Source organism: Prionailurus viverrinus, chromosome A2, assembly GCF_022837055.1.
Source record: "Prionailurus viverrinus isolate Anna chromosome A2, UM_Priviv_1.0, whole genome shotgun sequence".
NCBI lineage: Eukaryota > Metazoa > Chordata > Mammalia > Carnivora > Felidae > Prionailurus > Prionailurus viverrinus.
The window spans coordinates 82,108,831-82,125,900 of record NC_062562.1 but is presented as its reverse complement, the minus strand read 5'-3'; the positions used below and the strand labels follow the sequence as shown (position 1 = coordinate 82,125,900).

Below are 17,070 nucleotides of genomic sequence, written 5' to 3'. Positions count from 1 at the left end.
TTAGAAATAAAAGGCAGAGGGGCGCCTGGGTGGTGCAGTCGGTTAAGTGTCCGACTTCAGCCAGGTCACGATCTCGCGGTCCGTGAGTTCGAGCCCCACGTCAGGCTCTGGGCTAATGGCTCAGAGCCTGGAGCCTGTTTCCGATTCTGTGTCTCCCTCTCTCTGCCCCTCCCCCGTTCATGCTCTGTCTCTCTCTGTCCCAAAAATAAATAAATGTTGAAAAAAAATTTTTTTAAAGAAATAAAAGGCAGATTTTGTTTTGGTTTTTTGTTTTTCCTGGCAGTAATTTGCAGATGAGCCAGTACCACAGGGATTTTTTTTCCCTCCTAAAATCAACTGGCAACCCAAATCATTAATGGGGAACAGTCCCTTAATGTAATTCTTTGGTCCTTTGGTTCAATTAATAGTTTTGATGGGCTTCCTTTAATAATTATTTCATGTCCTCCTAAGAGATAAAAGGAGATTATTTTTCAAGACGAGACCTGGGATAATTTGCCTTCTTTCAGAATCAAACTTTAAAACTCCTTCTTGTGCAAGAAAATACTTCTGGGGTTTCCCTGAGGATCTGATGGCTTCTAACACTAGCATCTCCCAGAAGTAGCTAAATTCATCAATATTTTTTTATAAAGTATTTTTGTGTATTTTAAAGTTTTGAGCTCTTCTGAAGTAGCCTGCAATGTTCTTTCTGGGCTGTTGTGGCTTTTACTTTGTGTTGATGCTGTTGTTTCTGATGAACACCATGTTGAGTTCACAACTGGTTCCATAAGTACTAATTGAGCAACACAGGAGTGGTTTTCTGTGCTCCCACGTTGACTGTTAGGATGTGACTGTGTAGCTTTCACTCCCTCTTCCCCCCTCTTTCTGTGTTAAAGCATCTAAAATTTTATCTTGGAGCTGCTTGAATTCTCTGGGTTAATGAGTATGCTTGTTTTTCATTGACGTTCGAGATCTGTCCTAGATTGGCTGACCTTCTCTTTGATCCTTTCTCCTACTATTTAACAACACAATCATGAGTCTTCAGACAGCTGGTTCTTCATCAGCCTGTAAACCAGGGGTGTAGATGAGGCAAATATGCGAGGCTGGGTGGGAGACTGGGATTACCTGGGCAGGCATGCTTAAGCAGGGTTCTCTGCCCTGGCTGAGCATTGGGGTTGCCCAGGGAACTTCTAAAACTCAGGAAGCTCAGGTCACACCCTACACCAGTTAAATGTCTAGGGGATGCAAGCCAGGTGTTTACTGAGGTTGGGAGTGACGTGCTAGAGGCAGCAATCTTTGCCACAGAGAACCAAGTACTATTGTTTGCTTTCTCTGCTTTCTCTAATGCTCTCTGATCTAAACCCCGGATCACTCCAGTCTTTCATTCAGTCTTTGCTCCCTCCCTACATGCCCCATCTGGAACATCCTCCCCTTGTCTTTTACGTACTCAAATCTATTTTCAAACTCTGGGTCTTATCTATTACTTAGGCCTCCAAATAGACTTTCCAATTACAGTGATCCCTGAGAATTTTCATAACTTAAAAAATTACATCACTTACCTTGTAGATACCACGTAGCGACATCAGCCACTAATTGTTTTCACTTATGTTATGGCATGCAGCCCGGTGACATTCTTGAAAGACCCACCGGTTTAAGTAAAATATTTCTGGGACTTTTGATTAACAGTTGTTTCTTATTTAAAGTGTTTTTTGTTTGTTTATTTTTAAAACTTAGATCCTTCTCCTTCTAACCCAGTGGTTTTGAACTATTTTAGGTTATGAATTCCTTTGAACATCTGGTGCAGGCTGTAGACCTTGTCCCCAGAAAATTGCTCCTACAAGTCACTCCATTTTACATACAATCAGTGGGTTCATAACCCTCTTGGAAACCTATCTATGGACTTGTTTTATCTGTTTATTCTCAGCTGAGAACAGGGATTTTTTTAATGGGGGAGGAAGGAGAAGGAAGGTAGCTTGGGAGAGATCTTGTCTTAGGAGTTACAGTGTGTGAGTGGGGTCTTCAGACAGCACAGTGGTGTTTGGCTTGAGGGGAAGAGGCCCCATGACAGATAAAAGGGCATCCGTGTTCCTCACAAGATCAGAGGGGTGGGACTGTGGTGGCAAAGCAGGCAGAGCTAGTATTTTAACTGACCACTAGGTGTCACCACAACACCAATTAGTTTTTGGGCTTTGGCCCTAGAGTGCCTGAACCCAGGGGTAGAATAGCAAGAAAGCTGTACTGACTTCCTGTCAGGGACTGAATACTGCCAAATGTTGGCAGTATTTGCTTTCATTATTATTTTTTTCAATAGAAGGAAGACCAAAGGGTGGATAAAGGTATATTAATTTTAAATAAATTGAAAGGGGAAGAAAAGGTGAGGTAGGTAGGTCAAGTTGGTGGTGTGACTTGGCCAGTGTGCCGGTTTCCCCTAGAAATGCCCTTTTCTTGAACATAGTTTTTCTTGTCTCTGTGAGAAGGGATGTTGGCTGGATGGGCCTTTCAGCCTTCTAAAACAGTAAGTTAATATTATTATGTAATTTACTGATACTCCAAAATTCATTTTGAACCAATGGACTTCCAATAAGAATTTGGATAATGTGCTATTATTTAACGTAAGGGCATTTTTCTTGGTTGAGACATATTTTGTATAAATTTTCTTTTTTTTTCTTGCAATGCAGCCAAGTCTGTCACCACACTAGGCATTAGCTCACTTTGTTTTATGGCTACACATTGCACCTTTGGCTCCAGTCCTATCTTTTATAAACACGTATATTTTGGCAAGAAAGTGTATCATAAATCTATCTTCATTGATTTAAGAAAACAGTTTGTGTCAGTATATACTTTGACCTCAGCCACAGAAACATTTTTCCAGATATGTCTCCTTAGGCAAGGGAAACAAAAGCAAAAATAAACTATTAGAACAATATAAAAATAAAAAGCTTTTGCACAGCAAAAGAAACCAACCAAACAAAAAGGTGATCTACTGAATATGTCCAATAAGAGGTTAATATTCAAAATATATAAAGAACTTCTATAGCTCAACACCAAGAAACCAAATAATCCAATTAAAAATGGACAGAGGATCTGAATAGACATTTCTCCAAAGAAGACATCCGGATGACCAACAGACACATGGGAAGATGCTCAACATCACTAATCATCAGGGAAATGCATATCAAAACCACAATGAGATATCACCTCACACTCGTCAGAGTCAGAGTGGCTAGAATCAAAAAGACAAGAAATAACAAGTATTGGCAAGAGTGTGGAGAAAAAGGAAACCTCCATGTTCTTTTGGTGAGAATGCAAATTGGTGCATCCACTGTAAAAAGACAGTAAGAAGGTTCCTCAAAAAATGAAAAATAGAATTACCATATGATCCAATAATTCTACTACAGGGTATTTACTCAAAGAAAGTGAAATACTAATTTGAAAAGATACATGCACCGCTGTGTTTATTGCAGCATTATTTACAATAGCCAAGATATGGAAGCAACCCAAGTGTCCATCCATAGATGAATGGATAAAGAAGTGGTATATATATACAATGGAATATTACTCAGTTTTAAAAAAAGAATGAGATCTTGCCATTTGCAACAACATGGATAGGCCTAGTGGATATAATGTTAAGTGAAATAAGTCAGACAGAGAAAGGCATATACCTTATGATTTCACTTATGTGAAATTTAAGAAACAAAACAAAAATAGACAAAAAAACCAGACTCATAAATACGGAGAACAAACTAGTGGTTGCCAGAGGGCATCTGGGGTGGGGGGCAGATGGGTGAATTAGATAAAGGGGATTAAGAGGTAGAAACTTCCAGTTATGAAATAAGTCACGGATGAACAGTACAGCATAGGAAATCTAGTCAATAAGATTGTAATAATGTTGTTTGATGACAGATGCTGACTACATTTACCATGGTGAGCACTGATTCATATATAGAAGTCTTGAATCATTGTGTTGCACTCCCGAAGCTAATATAGCACTGTATGTTAATTATACTTAAATTTAAAATTTAAAACTTTAAAAGCAATTTGTGTCAATATATCCTTCAACATTAAAAAAATGTATTACTATTACCTGAGCCGAAATCAAGAGTCAGATGCTTAATCGACTGAGCCACCCAGGCACCCCAAGTCTCTCCAATTTAGAATTCCTTTCAGGAGGGAAATGCCATCTTTTGTGGGAAGAATTCACTCATAAATGCTACCCTATGAGAGCTGAAGAAGTAAAGCAAGCCCAGCTTTGCAGCAAGGCTCCAGTGATCCTTACCGGGTAGTTTCGGCCACAGGCCCTGCTTCTCAAGCTCACCAATGTTTTTGTCTCCTACAGGTGCATAGTTTTAAGGGTTACTGGGAAAAACTGAACTCCAACCTGGAATATGTTAAGTACTCCAAGCCACACTTGCACTATAACAACAGCATGGTCAGGAGAGAATGGCACAGCCTGATCTCAGAAGAGGTTTGTGTGGATTCATAAGAATAAAGCAAAAAGCCAAAGCATAGTACATTTGATGAGGTGATGCCCTTAAGTCTTGAGGCTGGCTTAAATTTGCAGGTCTCTCCAGTTGCCAGGTCCTTTTGCATTGTTGCAAGAAGACCAAAGTGCTTCTCTGCTCTCTGTTCTCTTGAGGAGGAAAATCAAGTGCACAGAGGTTAAGGGACACACACAGCATATTCATAGTAGAAATGGGATTAACCTCCAGGTCTTAACATGGTTTCTTGCAGTACTTGTATAGTTAAAATTTGATTTAAAAATCTAGGTGTTCCCAAATTAGTGGTTGCTAGGGATTAGGGATAGTTGAAAAAAGAGTGGCTGGGACTGACTACAAAGCGGGCAGCACAAGGGAGATCTTTGGAAAGATGGAACAGTTGCGTAACTTGATCGAGGTGGTGCACTATGGTACATGAATCTGCATATATGACGAAATGACATCAAACTATACCCTCATCTTACCAACATCTGTTTCCTGATTTTGATACTGTACTATAGTTGTTTATAGAAGATGGAGACACTGGGGGAGACCGGGTGGAGAGTACATGAAATCTCTCTTTTAGCATTGTATATAATTGTAGTTTTGTTGTGTATAACACAACAGCGTATAGTGGACTTGCACCTTCCTACAAATCTAATAATTTCAGACTACAATGTTTTCTAAACTAATTTTTAAGAACCTAGGTATTTTGGTTACTTGGAAAGTATATTTCTTTTTTGCTAAAATTATACTTCTTTCCTATATTGCATTATGTCCTTAGTGTGAAAAATGTCACCCACAAAACCTCTACCTTCCACACCTCTGACATGTTCTCCCTTCTAGAAAACAGGAAGAAGAAGGTCCATGGTGTATGTGAAGAATATTCTTGATAACGCAACGAAGTAAGTAAAATTAGGGATTGGTGTTCCTAATCTTTTGCGATTCCTTTTTTGGGTAACTTTCATGGAAGTAGCTTACTTTTGTTGAGTACCCTCAGATGATGCTGTCAACTTAAATGAATGCAGCCACCTGGGCCCTATTCTTGAGTTCAGTGCTGGAGTTTCTAGTGGGAAAATTGTATGTGTTAAACCATGTAGACTTTCATCGAGAGGATGGATGAATTATAAGTGATAAAGCTCTTACTAACTGAGCACTTTAAGGTGGGTAGAGACAGTAGGTTTATTTAAAAAGTGTCAGTGGACTGACGAACTGGCTCTTATTTTGAAAGCACATTTTCTGGATAGATGAGTCATCTCAGAGTGCTACAAGTGTAGGCCCCATTCCAGCCCTGTTCTATTTTCTGTTCCCATTATTTCCAATAACTGAGAGCTGCGATTGTTCTGAATTATTGTCATTGTTTGCACTAAAGGGTTTTGAGATCTTATAATTGCCTAATGTGGCTTCTGCCAAGTTGATTAAAGTGTTTGAGGTTTTCAGCGACCTGAGAACAGTTTCTGCAGTGGTTTTTATGGAGGATGTCTTTGTATGGTATTGTGGCTTTTTTTTTTTTAATCTTTATATGTGAATAACATTGGCTAATTTCTTTGTAGGGTGATTTCTAACCTAGAAGCAAGGAATTTGGGTAAGAAAAGACCTATAATAAAGCCTTCTGGATGTCAGTGTTTGGTTTGTAACACTGTCTTTCCTACCACTGTGAGTTGGCAAGAAAATCACACCCAATAGTGTAATGAAGGCAGTACCCTTGAATATCTTCTTGTTAGAGGGACCACCCAGCTCCTTCCCTGTCTGTCTTGGCACCAGGACCTGCAGGGGCAGCTGCTGAATGTACTTTTGCTGGGCCAGTCCTTCAGTGTTAGCCTTGTGGTTTTCATTATTTTTCTTCATGGACTTGATCTAATTACCATGCCCTGTGGCTGTACCCACAGGATGCACTTGGGCAGTTCCCCTGGCCTAGAGCTGATTTCTTTCCAGCGGGCTGATCATGCGAGAGTCTGTGACTTGGTTAACACTCGGGCACTCACTAGGCTAGGCCATAGGGGTACAAATATGAGGAGTCTCTGGGTGAGCTGTGTGGTTATGGGGGAAGAGCACAGGCTTGGACCTGGACAGAACTTGGCTTGACTTCCAGTTTGTCCACAGTGCTCTCAGTGTACTCCTGGGCAAGCCGTCTATTCGTTTTGTGCGCTATCCTTTTCAGGGCAAGGTGAGGAGAAAATGAGTGTGAATGGGCTGATGTTTATAGTGCCTCATACAGCACAGCTCTTGGTGCAGGGGATACCTGAGGTGGCTGCTTTGTCATGAATGTGTGAGGAAGAGGTGCTAACACATGGTTTCTAAACCAGGTGACAGGTGTTATAGAACCATAGTGGGGGAGGGAGTGGGTCAGGAGTGGGGGTGATTGGGGAAGAGAGCAAGGTTAGAAAAGCCTTCCCAGAGGGAGCAACGTCTGAGGTAAGTCTTGATGAACAGGGTGTTTGTCCAGGTGAAACTGGGGGAAGAGAATGTAAAGCATACCCAGGTACAAGTTTTCTGTGGTTTTGCCCCTGGAACCCTTTCGTGCCTCATGGAGGCCAGCCTCCATTTGAAAAGCTGTTATTTTTATATCCCACTGTTGTTTTATAGGCTCGGGTGTTTAGGTATATATTGGGTGACCCTAACAGAAATTATTTTATATAGTGTGTTGGGGTACATCCTGCAACTGTGTGCACAGCCCATGTGAACCATGATAGTGAACTTGTCATCCAGCCCAGGCCGACAGAGCCTGTGCTCACTGAACAGCCCCAAGGGAACCATCCTCAGCCTGTGTTACCAGGCCATCCATGCCTGAAGCCAGGGGGTTCTGCCACTAGCCAGAGTCCTGCCCAGCGGCCAGGGTGTGAATGTGTCTGATTCATACTCACCCTCCACGTACTGCTGGGAATGTTGCAATCTGGGAAGTGTTGCTGGTTGTCCAGGATTTTGTCGTGTCCGTCACTCCTGCCCCTGTACTTTTGGCCAGTTTGCATCCTGTGACCAGTATCCTTTTTGAGGGCACATTAGGGACTTGTCCCTTCCTCTCACGTGCTTAGTTTGTACTAGTTTCCTAGGAAGAACGTCATTGCTAACAGAAACAGAACAATCTGTGTGAAATTCAGGACTGCTGGAGTCAAGTCTGGAATGACTTCATCTAAATCAGGAAGGTTGTGTAGGATCCAGTAGAATTTATCCAAAGGGGTCAAGAGGCCTCTGTGCCATCCCACATAGGGTCACCAGCCTGCTGAGCTGGGAAGGTCTGCTCTCTTGACAGGTGCTGTGGCTCAGGTGCTGCAGGAGAGGAGGAGCAGGGCACCCAGGTGCTGTTAGAGGAGTGTGAGGGCACATCTAGTGAGACTGTGCTTGCCTGCCCCTTCCCTGTCACTTTCCCATCTTGATCTAGTTACCTTTTAGTTGGGTAACTTGTTTCAGTTAGTAATATTTGATGCAGGAATTGACAGGTACCCTCAGTTCTGTGACTCTCAAGGTCACTAAACTACAGGGGGTCACAAAGAAGGGAGTCATGCGATCCTTTCACCAAGTCCCTGTCCCTGAGTTATGCCCTCCTTGGCAGTAAGAGAGGACGCAAGTCTCCCTGACACCAGTGAAGCAGAGGTTCTTAGTGGTGAGTTTTCATGTTGCAGAGGAATCAAAGCCAGATCCTATTGGTGTTGGGAAATGTGTTCCTCATTTTCTTTCTTTCCTAGTCTCTACCTCTGTTAGAATAGAGCTGCGTATCACCTGAGTGATAAGTTCAGCTTGTAGGAATAGGTCACACATGTAATGAAAAATTTCATCCTATCAACAAAGTGTTCAGTTTTCCCAATAAGTCAGAGAAGGGAAACCCAGGCTGATTTCTCTTCTTCTAGCCCATTTTCTGAAAACCACTCTGCTTGACTCGTGCTCTGTTTAATTTCAGAGCCAAGATTAACACCCCTCTTCCAGGAGGAGGACAACCACCAGAGACTGCTTATGGGTCTGGTAAGCGGTCTGTGGGCATTTGGGTGCTGGAAAATGATAGGCTTCAAGAAAAGGGGAAAGGGCTAGATTGTACTTCTCATGCTAACCTTATCTTTCATTCATTCTTTTCATTCACATTCATTCATTCATTCATTCACTCATTCTTTTAACATATAGCTGTTATCAGCCCTGTAGGCCCTGTGTGGTCAGTGGTTAAGCAACACAGATAAGATTTCTGCACTTTTAGAATTTTTTTTAAGGTTTAATTATTTATTTTGAGAGAGAGAGAGAGAGAGAGAGAGAGCAAGCACGTGCAAGTGGCGGGGGGTGCAGAGAGAGAGAGAGAGAGAGAGAGAGAGAGAGAGAGAAAGAGAATTCCAAGCAGGATCCACACTATCAGCACAGAGCCTAACGCTGGGCTCATGAACCATGAGGTCCTGAAGCTGAAATCTGGAGTCAGACGTTTAACCAACTGAGCCACCTAGGCACCCCTGCACTTTTAGAATTTATAGTTTAGTGGGAGAGACATACATAATCAGTCACCCCCCAAAATATATAATTACGGAACATTATAAGGAAATGTACTCCACTGAGTTTTTGAAACAAGGGAAGAACAATGTCTCTGTGGCATTTGTATTTGGGGTTTAAAACACAACAGAATAAAGTATTCTTTCTCAAGAAGTCCTACTGTAGGAAGACCAAAGAGAGTTATATAAATTACTGTAAGAGCGGAATTGGTAAATACATCCAAAATATGTTTTAAAAAATGATTAAAGAGACATCTGACAAGTTTAATAAAATATTTTTTTTAATTTTTTTTTCAACGTTTTTATTTATTTTTGGGACAGAGAGAGACAGAGCATGAACGAGGGAGGGGCAGAAGGAGAGGGAGACACAGAATCGGAAACAGGCTCCAGGCTCCGAGCCATCAGCCCAGAGCCTGACGCGGGGCTCGAACTCACGGACCGCGAGATCGTGACCTGGCTGAAATCGGACGCTTAACCGACTGCGCCACCCAGGCGCCCCAATAAAATATTTTTAATACTGTACAGGCTTAGGAATGAGGTAATCCATTACGTTAAATTACGGAAAATTTTAAAATATGAGAAAAACACATTTGAAAATTCCAGTTAAATTTTCCTTAATAAAGAGAAATACCAAACTTGAGCCAAGAAGAAATAGAAGTCCTTGAAAGCACAATAACCATAAATAATTTGAAAAAATTGTCAAAAATTATCTCCAAAAAAGTCACCAAATTATTTAATGAGTCAGTTCTTTCAAACTGGCTTAAGGATCTAGATCTTAAGGATCTAGATCATCCCCATGCTATGTAAATTATTTTTTTGGGAAAAAAAATGGGAAGCTTCTCAGTCACTTTAGAAAGCTAGCATAACCTTAAAACCAAAATCTAACAATGACCACTTTTACTTATAAACATAGATACCACAAGCTTAATTAAAATATTTTCCAGTTGTCCATTTGAAAAATATGGCATGGTCAGGTGGGCTTTTTTCTCGGAAGGCTTAATATTAGCAAATACATTAATGTAATTCATCATATCACTAGTTCAAAGAGGGAAAAAAAAGATCATCTTTATAGGTGCTTAAAATTGATAAAAGTAAAATCCCACTCCTGGAATACATCAATTAGGCAAAAAGATATTCTAATACTAATGGTTAACACCCTTCTTAATGGAATGTTGGGGGCATTCCTGTTAAAATCAGAAGGAAGTTAAGGATCCTTGCTATTTTCACTAAAATTTTATATTGTTCTAGCAATTCTATATAGTGCAATAAGAAACAAAAGTAAAAGAAGATGCTATGATTGTCCAGTGCAAAAAAAATAAAATAATCAACTGGGGAAATGGGAAATAATAAGGAAAAAGTTAATAAGCTGGTGATTCTAAATTTATTTTCTTTTTTATTAGGATTAACCAGTTAGAAAAGTAAATGAAAAACATTATTCCATTTCCAAATCCTTAGCTTCTAGGTTTAATAAAATTACAACTAACAAGCCAATGAAATTTCTCTGACAGTTGACCAAGTGACTCACTTGACAAAGAGGACTGGAACTAGCATTGCCAGATAGCTAAGTATGTTGTTGAGCTACGATAATTGAAACAATGTGGTGCTTGTACAAAATAGACCGTCCGGAGACTCTAGTTTTAATCTGAATGTTCAGTGTATCATAAATGAGGCATTTAAAAATCACCATGGAAAGAAAGAATTTTCAATCAATGACTGGCTATTTGGAAAAGACAATTGAAGTCCCCCTATCCCAAATACCACTACTTTATAGCATAAACCAACAAAAATATTAGATAGATTAAAGAATCTAATATAAAAAATTTATGTATGTGTGTATCAAATTGTCAAAAATTTAAAAATTACAAAGTTCAGCATACGGGAAATTGGGCAGTCTCATGTGGCTAAAAATTAGTATAACCACAGTGTCTCTGTGTCTTTCGGCAGTGTCTCTACAAACCTTAAGTACGTGACCCAACAAATTCCATTTCTAGGAATTTAGCCTGAGAAAGTAATTGGGGATATGGCAAACAAATATTGTATAAGGATTTTTTTCAGTACTATTAACACTTGCATAAGAAGCATCTCATAATGTGTAAGAAGGGAATAAATAATTCTAGTACTTTCCTAAAATTGAATACTGTGCAGCCATCACAACCTGTGTGGTTAAGAATATTTAGTGACATAAACTATTATATGAAAAAAAAAAAAAACCAAATTAGGAAACATTAGAATGAATGTGCACACTAGAGAAAAGGAAAATAAAAAATTCAAAATGTTAACATAGATGATAGGATTATGGGTGACTTAAATTTTCATCTTTATGGCTATTATAGAAAAATTGAAAAGCACAAAAAAGCATGCAGTAGTCATAAATCAAAAAATTTTAAGCCTAATTGATGAACACATGGCCCAGAATGCCACAGGCTAAGTTTTGCTTAGGATGTTATACATGCAAATCTGCTAAAATAGAAGATATGTGCACATATAATGTCAATTGTACAATTCTCATGGTGTTTATTCATGCAAAAATCTCTCTAGCCAGGAGGGCATCTAGCTGAGTAGAGCATCTAGGCAAAGGGGAGGGGAAAAGAAAGGAAGGAGACAGAAAAACAAAAGGTGGGGAGGGCTGGGATGCCACACTGATTGGTGAGCTCCAAGAACAGAGTAGGTATACAAGCCTGTTTGGAGGCAATAGAATCAATAACTTCATTACTTTTCCATGTAGGGGCTTTATTCAGTGTCTGTAACCACTGCGAAGAGGGAGGTATCTGATGCATTTCCTTTTTACTCCTGCCTGTGTCCTTCCAAAGGTCCCACACCATGCCTCCCTCCCTCCAACTCCCAGTTGTTCTATGATTAGAGTAGTTCCTTTTAGTTCTCCAGGGCTGGGAGCACTAGACTTCAACCATCTGGTACATCCCAAAGACTTCTAAGCTAATGGTTTTGCCCAGCTTCTCTGGAGAATTCTAATTAAGACTGGGAATCGGATTCTTGGCTGCTCACTGAGGGAATCATCAGTAGTTCCTCTTGAGAAGAACGTTGGTGCCCTTGACTTATGCCTATTGAAGTAACACTATGGGTTTGTACATTTCTGCTGGTGGGACCTTCAGACCCAGTATTTTTCATATTGGTAAAGAGTGTTAATAAATGGATCTAGTTTAAACCAGTAGCAGGTGTGAGTGGGCAGGTTGTGACTTATCTAATCTATATCCTGTTTTCAGATGGTGTCTGAGCTAAAAGACCATCTTCTGAGACACCTACAGGGTGTAGAAAAGAAGAAAATTGAACAGATGGTTCTGGACTATGTTTCAAAACTGGTTAGTTTTGCTTTTTTGTTCTCTATCATGCTCCTTCCACCCTGGTCTCCCAGTATGTAGCTCCCAGTATATGGTTCAGTTTTTCAGATTAGGTTTTTTACAGATTTCCTGTCCTCAAACCAGTATATTTGGTGCTGGAGATTGAATAAAGGGAAAAAAGAAACAAAAAAGCAATGTTATGAAAGTAGTTTATTGCAGTTCCTTCAAATGGTGATTTTTATGTTCATGGAAGGATAGAACAGTAATGAACTTGGCATGGTTGCCAAATGTTCACATGTCATATGTCATCTTGGCATCTTCTAACTCCTTATTAAACCATAGGTAATGATTTCTGTACATGGAGGTTTATGAAGACATGAGAGAACTTGAACTTAAATTCTTAATGAGTGCCTAACAGCCCAATTAGGCCAGATTCTAGCTCAGTTGTATAAATACTCCCACATTAGAATCTGCTGGTAGGATTGGTAGCTTATCTACTCAGTAGCCAGTAGTCACTCACTGAAGTTGTGTGATCCAAATTAATAACACCAGTCCATGTGTAAATAGAAGTGGTGTGACCAGTTGAATTTTGAGGCAGTCTTGAGTCTCTCAGAAAGTGTATGGAGTTCAGGTGTGACCCTACTAAGAACCTAGAAATAGTGTGGTAGACCAGTTTCTTGAAGTATTTAAATTCACATAAAGAGAAAGAACACTCCATTTCTCCAAGTTTGGGTAAGAACAGTATGCAAATGACCAGTGTGTGAACATATATGTTTGCATATATGTATTAGGTATAGCCCTGATTGAATTTCTTGTTTAATTTTATTACCTTTTATAGTTTTCTGCCTTTATTACAATCACCAGTATCTTTTTATTTATTTTTTATTTTTTTAAATGTTTTATTTATTTTTGAGACAGAGAGAGACAGAGCATGAACAGGCGAGGGGCAGAGAGAGAGAGGGAGACACAGAATCGGAAGCAGGCTCCAGGCTCTGAGCTGTCAGCACAGAGCCTGATGCAGGGCTTGAACTCACAGACCACGAGATCATGACCTGAGCCGAAGTCGGACGCTCAACCGACTGAGCCACCCAGGTGCCCCTCACCAGTGTCTTTTTAAATAGTATCTTTGAATTTCACAGTTTTTAATACATTAGGAGAGGTTGGAATCCTCATATATTGATATTTACAAGCAGGGCATTGAAACTTTCTTCTTCATCTTTTTTTTCCCCCAAATTTGTTTATTTTGAAAGAGACCACAAGTGGTGTGTGTGGGGGGGGGGGGGGGGAGGTGGGTGGAGAGAGAGAAAGAGAGGGAGAGAGAGAGAGAGAGAGAGAGAGAGAGAGAGAGAGAGAGAGAGAATCCCAAGCAGGCTCCACATAGTCAGCACAAAGCCCGATGCAGGGCTCAAACTCATGGACCGTGAGGTCATGACCTGAGCTGAAATCAAGAATCAGACGCTTAACCGACTGAGTAGCTCTGGCTCTCCGGCATTGAAACTTTCTTAAATAATAATAATTCTTTGTAGTAAAACTATACCCAGGAACTCAATTTATGAACGTGTTCTTGATCTTCCCATGCTGACATTAACTTGCTTTCTTTGTCCTTTAATAACACAATTATTTAACATGTCCATCTGTCATCATTCCTTCTGTTGACTTTAAATTTCACCTTCCAATGTGTTAAAGGATTTTTGTTCAGGCGTCATGCTTCCTTGCAGTTAATCACATACAACTTTTTTTAAATTTTTTTTTACATTTATTTATTTTTGAGAGACAGGGTGAGACAAAGTGAGAGTGGAGGAGGGGCAGAGAAGAGGGAGACACAGGATCGGAAGCAGGCTCCAGGCTCTGAGCCATCAGCATAGAGCCCGACATGGGGCTCGAACCCACAGATCATGAGATCGTGACCTGAGCTACAGTCGGACGCTCAACTGACTGAGCCACCCAGGCGCCCCCACATAAAACTTTTAACAGCAGTTTGTGTTAACAACCACCAGAACTAATAGGACCAGAAGTGGTAGAGCTGTAGCCTCAGAAAACTCAATACCCGTGACTAGACTTGGCTGCCACTGATGGAGGCCAAATCCACCTGCTCCTGCCCAGCAGCAAACAGCCTTGTCTCCCAATCCTCTCGGGAGGGTGGCTAAACAGGCTTTCTAAAACAAATGGAGGAAGTTGCTGCAGAACCAGACTATATTGCTTATGAGTTATCTTACCTGATTTCAGCCAAAGAGAAACTGAGAATCTCTGTCACTGAGAATAAACTCTTATGCCTGTGCCTGTATGGAGATCCTTTCTGATTTGCCCCCTGTGCCCCCCGTCCTTAAGCCTACACGTGTAGTGCATGGATTCATGGCTGACAACAGCCCCATGGAGACTGCTCTGTTGCTGACAAACTAGTCAAATGTATGACCTGGACTTGAAAGCAGTCTTACTCCACAGTCGACACTCAGGACCTCCATTCTCTTCTGTGTCCTTTCTTCTCACTGTCAGCCGCTGACCTTTGTCATGTACCAGGCCTAGAACAAATCCAGTTGGACTTGACCTTCGCTGATGGCAGAGGGCCTATGATTGAGGGCCTGTTAACCAGGCTGGGGAAGCTCAGTTGGGGCACTGCCTGCATAGACAGAAGGGTCTCTGTTAGACTCTGGTGTGCATTTTCAGTCTTTCCATTTTGGATTCCAGTGCCTCAGAATGGACTGCAGAAAGGCTGGTTCTGTGTCTGGGCACAGGCCACATGCCAGCTGCCCTGAGCGTGCCCATCAGGCCTGCGGAGGGCTAGCTATAGGGACCCCTGAGGGAGAGGGTATGGGCAAAGGCTAACAGGCTGTCTTTATCCTCCAGCTGGATCTCGTCTGCCAGATAATGGAAACCAGTTGGAGAAAACACAGTCTTCACCCCTGTGTTCCCCACTTGTACGCAAGTATCTCTTGCTCTCTTTTATCAAGGTGTGCAAAGAGTTGAAACAACCCTAATTGCTGCCTGCTTGGGCAAAGCTTTTTTGGAAGTTAACAGTTGACAGCAGTTGTCACCAGCCCTGACACTGTCTATCTTAATTCTATACTCAGTATTTAGGGAATTGCCCTGTTACTTCACCCATCCTCTTTCCCTGACATGTGGTTGATGAGGAGGGAGGGACGTGTGAGCTCAGGACTGCTAGGAAGGGGAATTTCAATTAATACCATTTATCATTTATGTGCCTTCTGTCTGGTTAGATTCTAGGCTTTAGACTGATGGTCGCCATCATACTTATGAGGCTTTCAGCAGGGCCTAGCCTTTCACCATTAGCATGAATTCCATCTCTGTTAGGTACTCAGAGCCACTGCTTAGAAAAACAGATTTTTTTTTTTAATGTATGTTTGTTTATTTTGAGAGAGCGAGAGTGCACATGAGTGGAGCACGGGCAGAGAGAGAGGGAAGGATAGAATCCCAAGCAGGCTCCACACTGTCAGCACAGAGCCCCACGGGGCTCCATCTCACGAACCGTGAGATCATGACCTGAGCCAAAATCAAGCGTCAGAGGCTTAACTGACTGAGTCACCCAGGTGCCCCTACAAACAGGGTTTTAGAGATTAACCCTTGGCTGAGTGTGGCTGTGTTGTTTTACCCAGCAGTGGGAGGGCCAGTGCAGCTGAATTTAAAGTCTTTCACATCATGACCAGGATTCTGGAAGCTACCAAGAATTTGTTTTTACCACTGCCTCCCGGTAAGTCTTGGCTCTTTTGTCTTTTGTTGTAAGAAATTTGTTTTTTCTTCTTCATGTGGTCCCAGTCTTGGCACATTATGAGTTTAAGGATGTGATCTCCTGTGTCTGAGAAATTGGGTATCTGGCGTCACCGTGAGAGATGGGCCTGACATTGGTTCTCTGCAGACCAGATCTCTCCAATTATTAAACTATGCTATGCCTTGTCACTAACTTTAGGGAGCCTAGGCTGGTCCCCATGCAGCTTGCTAAGATACTTTGAACCAGTGAAGATGATTCATGGAGAACTTTCTCTGATGTCTCCAGGCTTAGTTTATCTGATTGAGAAAGTTAACACTCAGAAGGAAGTGGGTCTGGCTGGGTGTCAGAACTTGAGCTGATTCTTATGTGCTTGGAAGCTAAAAATTGCCCTTAGGACTTTGAAACAGGAGCAAGTCAGGCCTCAAAACAACCTTGGCATGTGTGTATGCAGTCATTCATTTAATTGGTCATTTGTTCATTCAGTAAACAATTTGTTGATTTTTAAAATTCCATTCCATGTACTGTGCTAGAAATTAGAGCAGTTACAAAAATTAACAGAAGTCCAGTTGGGAACAGGTGTATATAAATCAGTATCCTTTATACGAAACAAATAAGCTCCCATCGGCTTTGTGTTCATTACATCTAAGTTCTGACAAGTGTTAAGCTTTATGATAACTATCACTACATAATGTTTATCAGCCAGTTTTGTTTATTTATACACATACATCTATCCAATAATATACCAGTAATTCATTCTTTTATTTATTCATTTTAAACCAGGATCGGGGAGCCTAGGTGGCTCAGTAGGTTAAGTGTCTGACTTCGGCTCGGGTCATGATCTCACAGTCCAGGGGTTTGAGCCCTGAGTCAGGTTCTGTGCTGACTGCTCAGAGCCTGGAGTCTGCTTCAGATTCTGTGTCTCCCTCTCTGACTCTGCTCCTCCCCCACTCACATTCTGTCTCTCTTTCAAAAAAAATAAACACACAAAAAAAATTTAAACCAGTATGAGTATGGTGCCCATTTTATGCTCATTACTGTTCTAAGTACTTTATATAAATAAGCACATTTAATCTTCATACCAGTCCTAAATGGTAGGAACTTAAATTGAGCCACATTAAATTGTCAATATCCAACCA

The 17,070-nt window shown here is 41.0% G+C and overlaps 1 protein-coding gene across 6 annotated transcripts in view; it reads left to right on the top strand.

Moving 5' to 3' along the window:
• GSAP (gamma-secretase activating protein) overlaps positions 1–17,070 on the top strand; it is a 92,594-nt gene that overhangs the window by 67,287 nt on the left and 8,237 nt on the right. For 5 of the 6 annotated variants that reach the window (XR_007150477.1, XM_047850784.1, XM_047850783.1 and 2 more), the window contains 7 exons: positions 4,313–4,441; positions 5,298–5,356; positions 6,005–6,036; positions 8,347–8,408; positions 12,136–12,231; positions 15,055–15,125; positions 15,822–15,916. Coding sequence is in view for 5 of the 6 variants with exons in the window: in XM_047850784.1 (XP_047706740.1) it covers positions 4,313–4,441; positions 5,298–5,356; positions 6,005–6,036; positions 8,347–8,408; positions 12,136–12,231; positions 15,055–15,125; positions 15,822–15,916 (544 nt within the window). In the remaining variant the exon portion in view is untranslated. The remainder of the gene's footprint in view (positions 1–4,312; positions 4,442–5,297; positions 5,357–6,004; positions 6,037–8,346; positions 8,409–12,135; positions 12,232–15,054; positions 15,126–15,821; positions 15,917–17,070) is intronic. The other variant, XM_047850786.1, reaches the window with a different exon arrangement.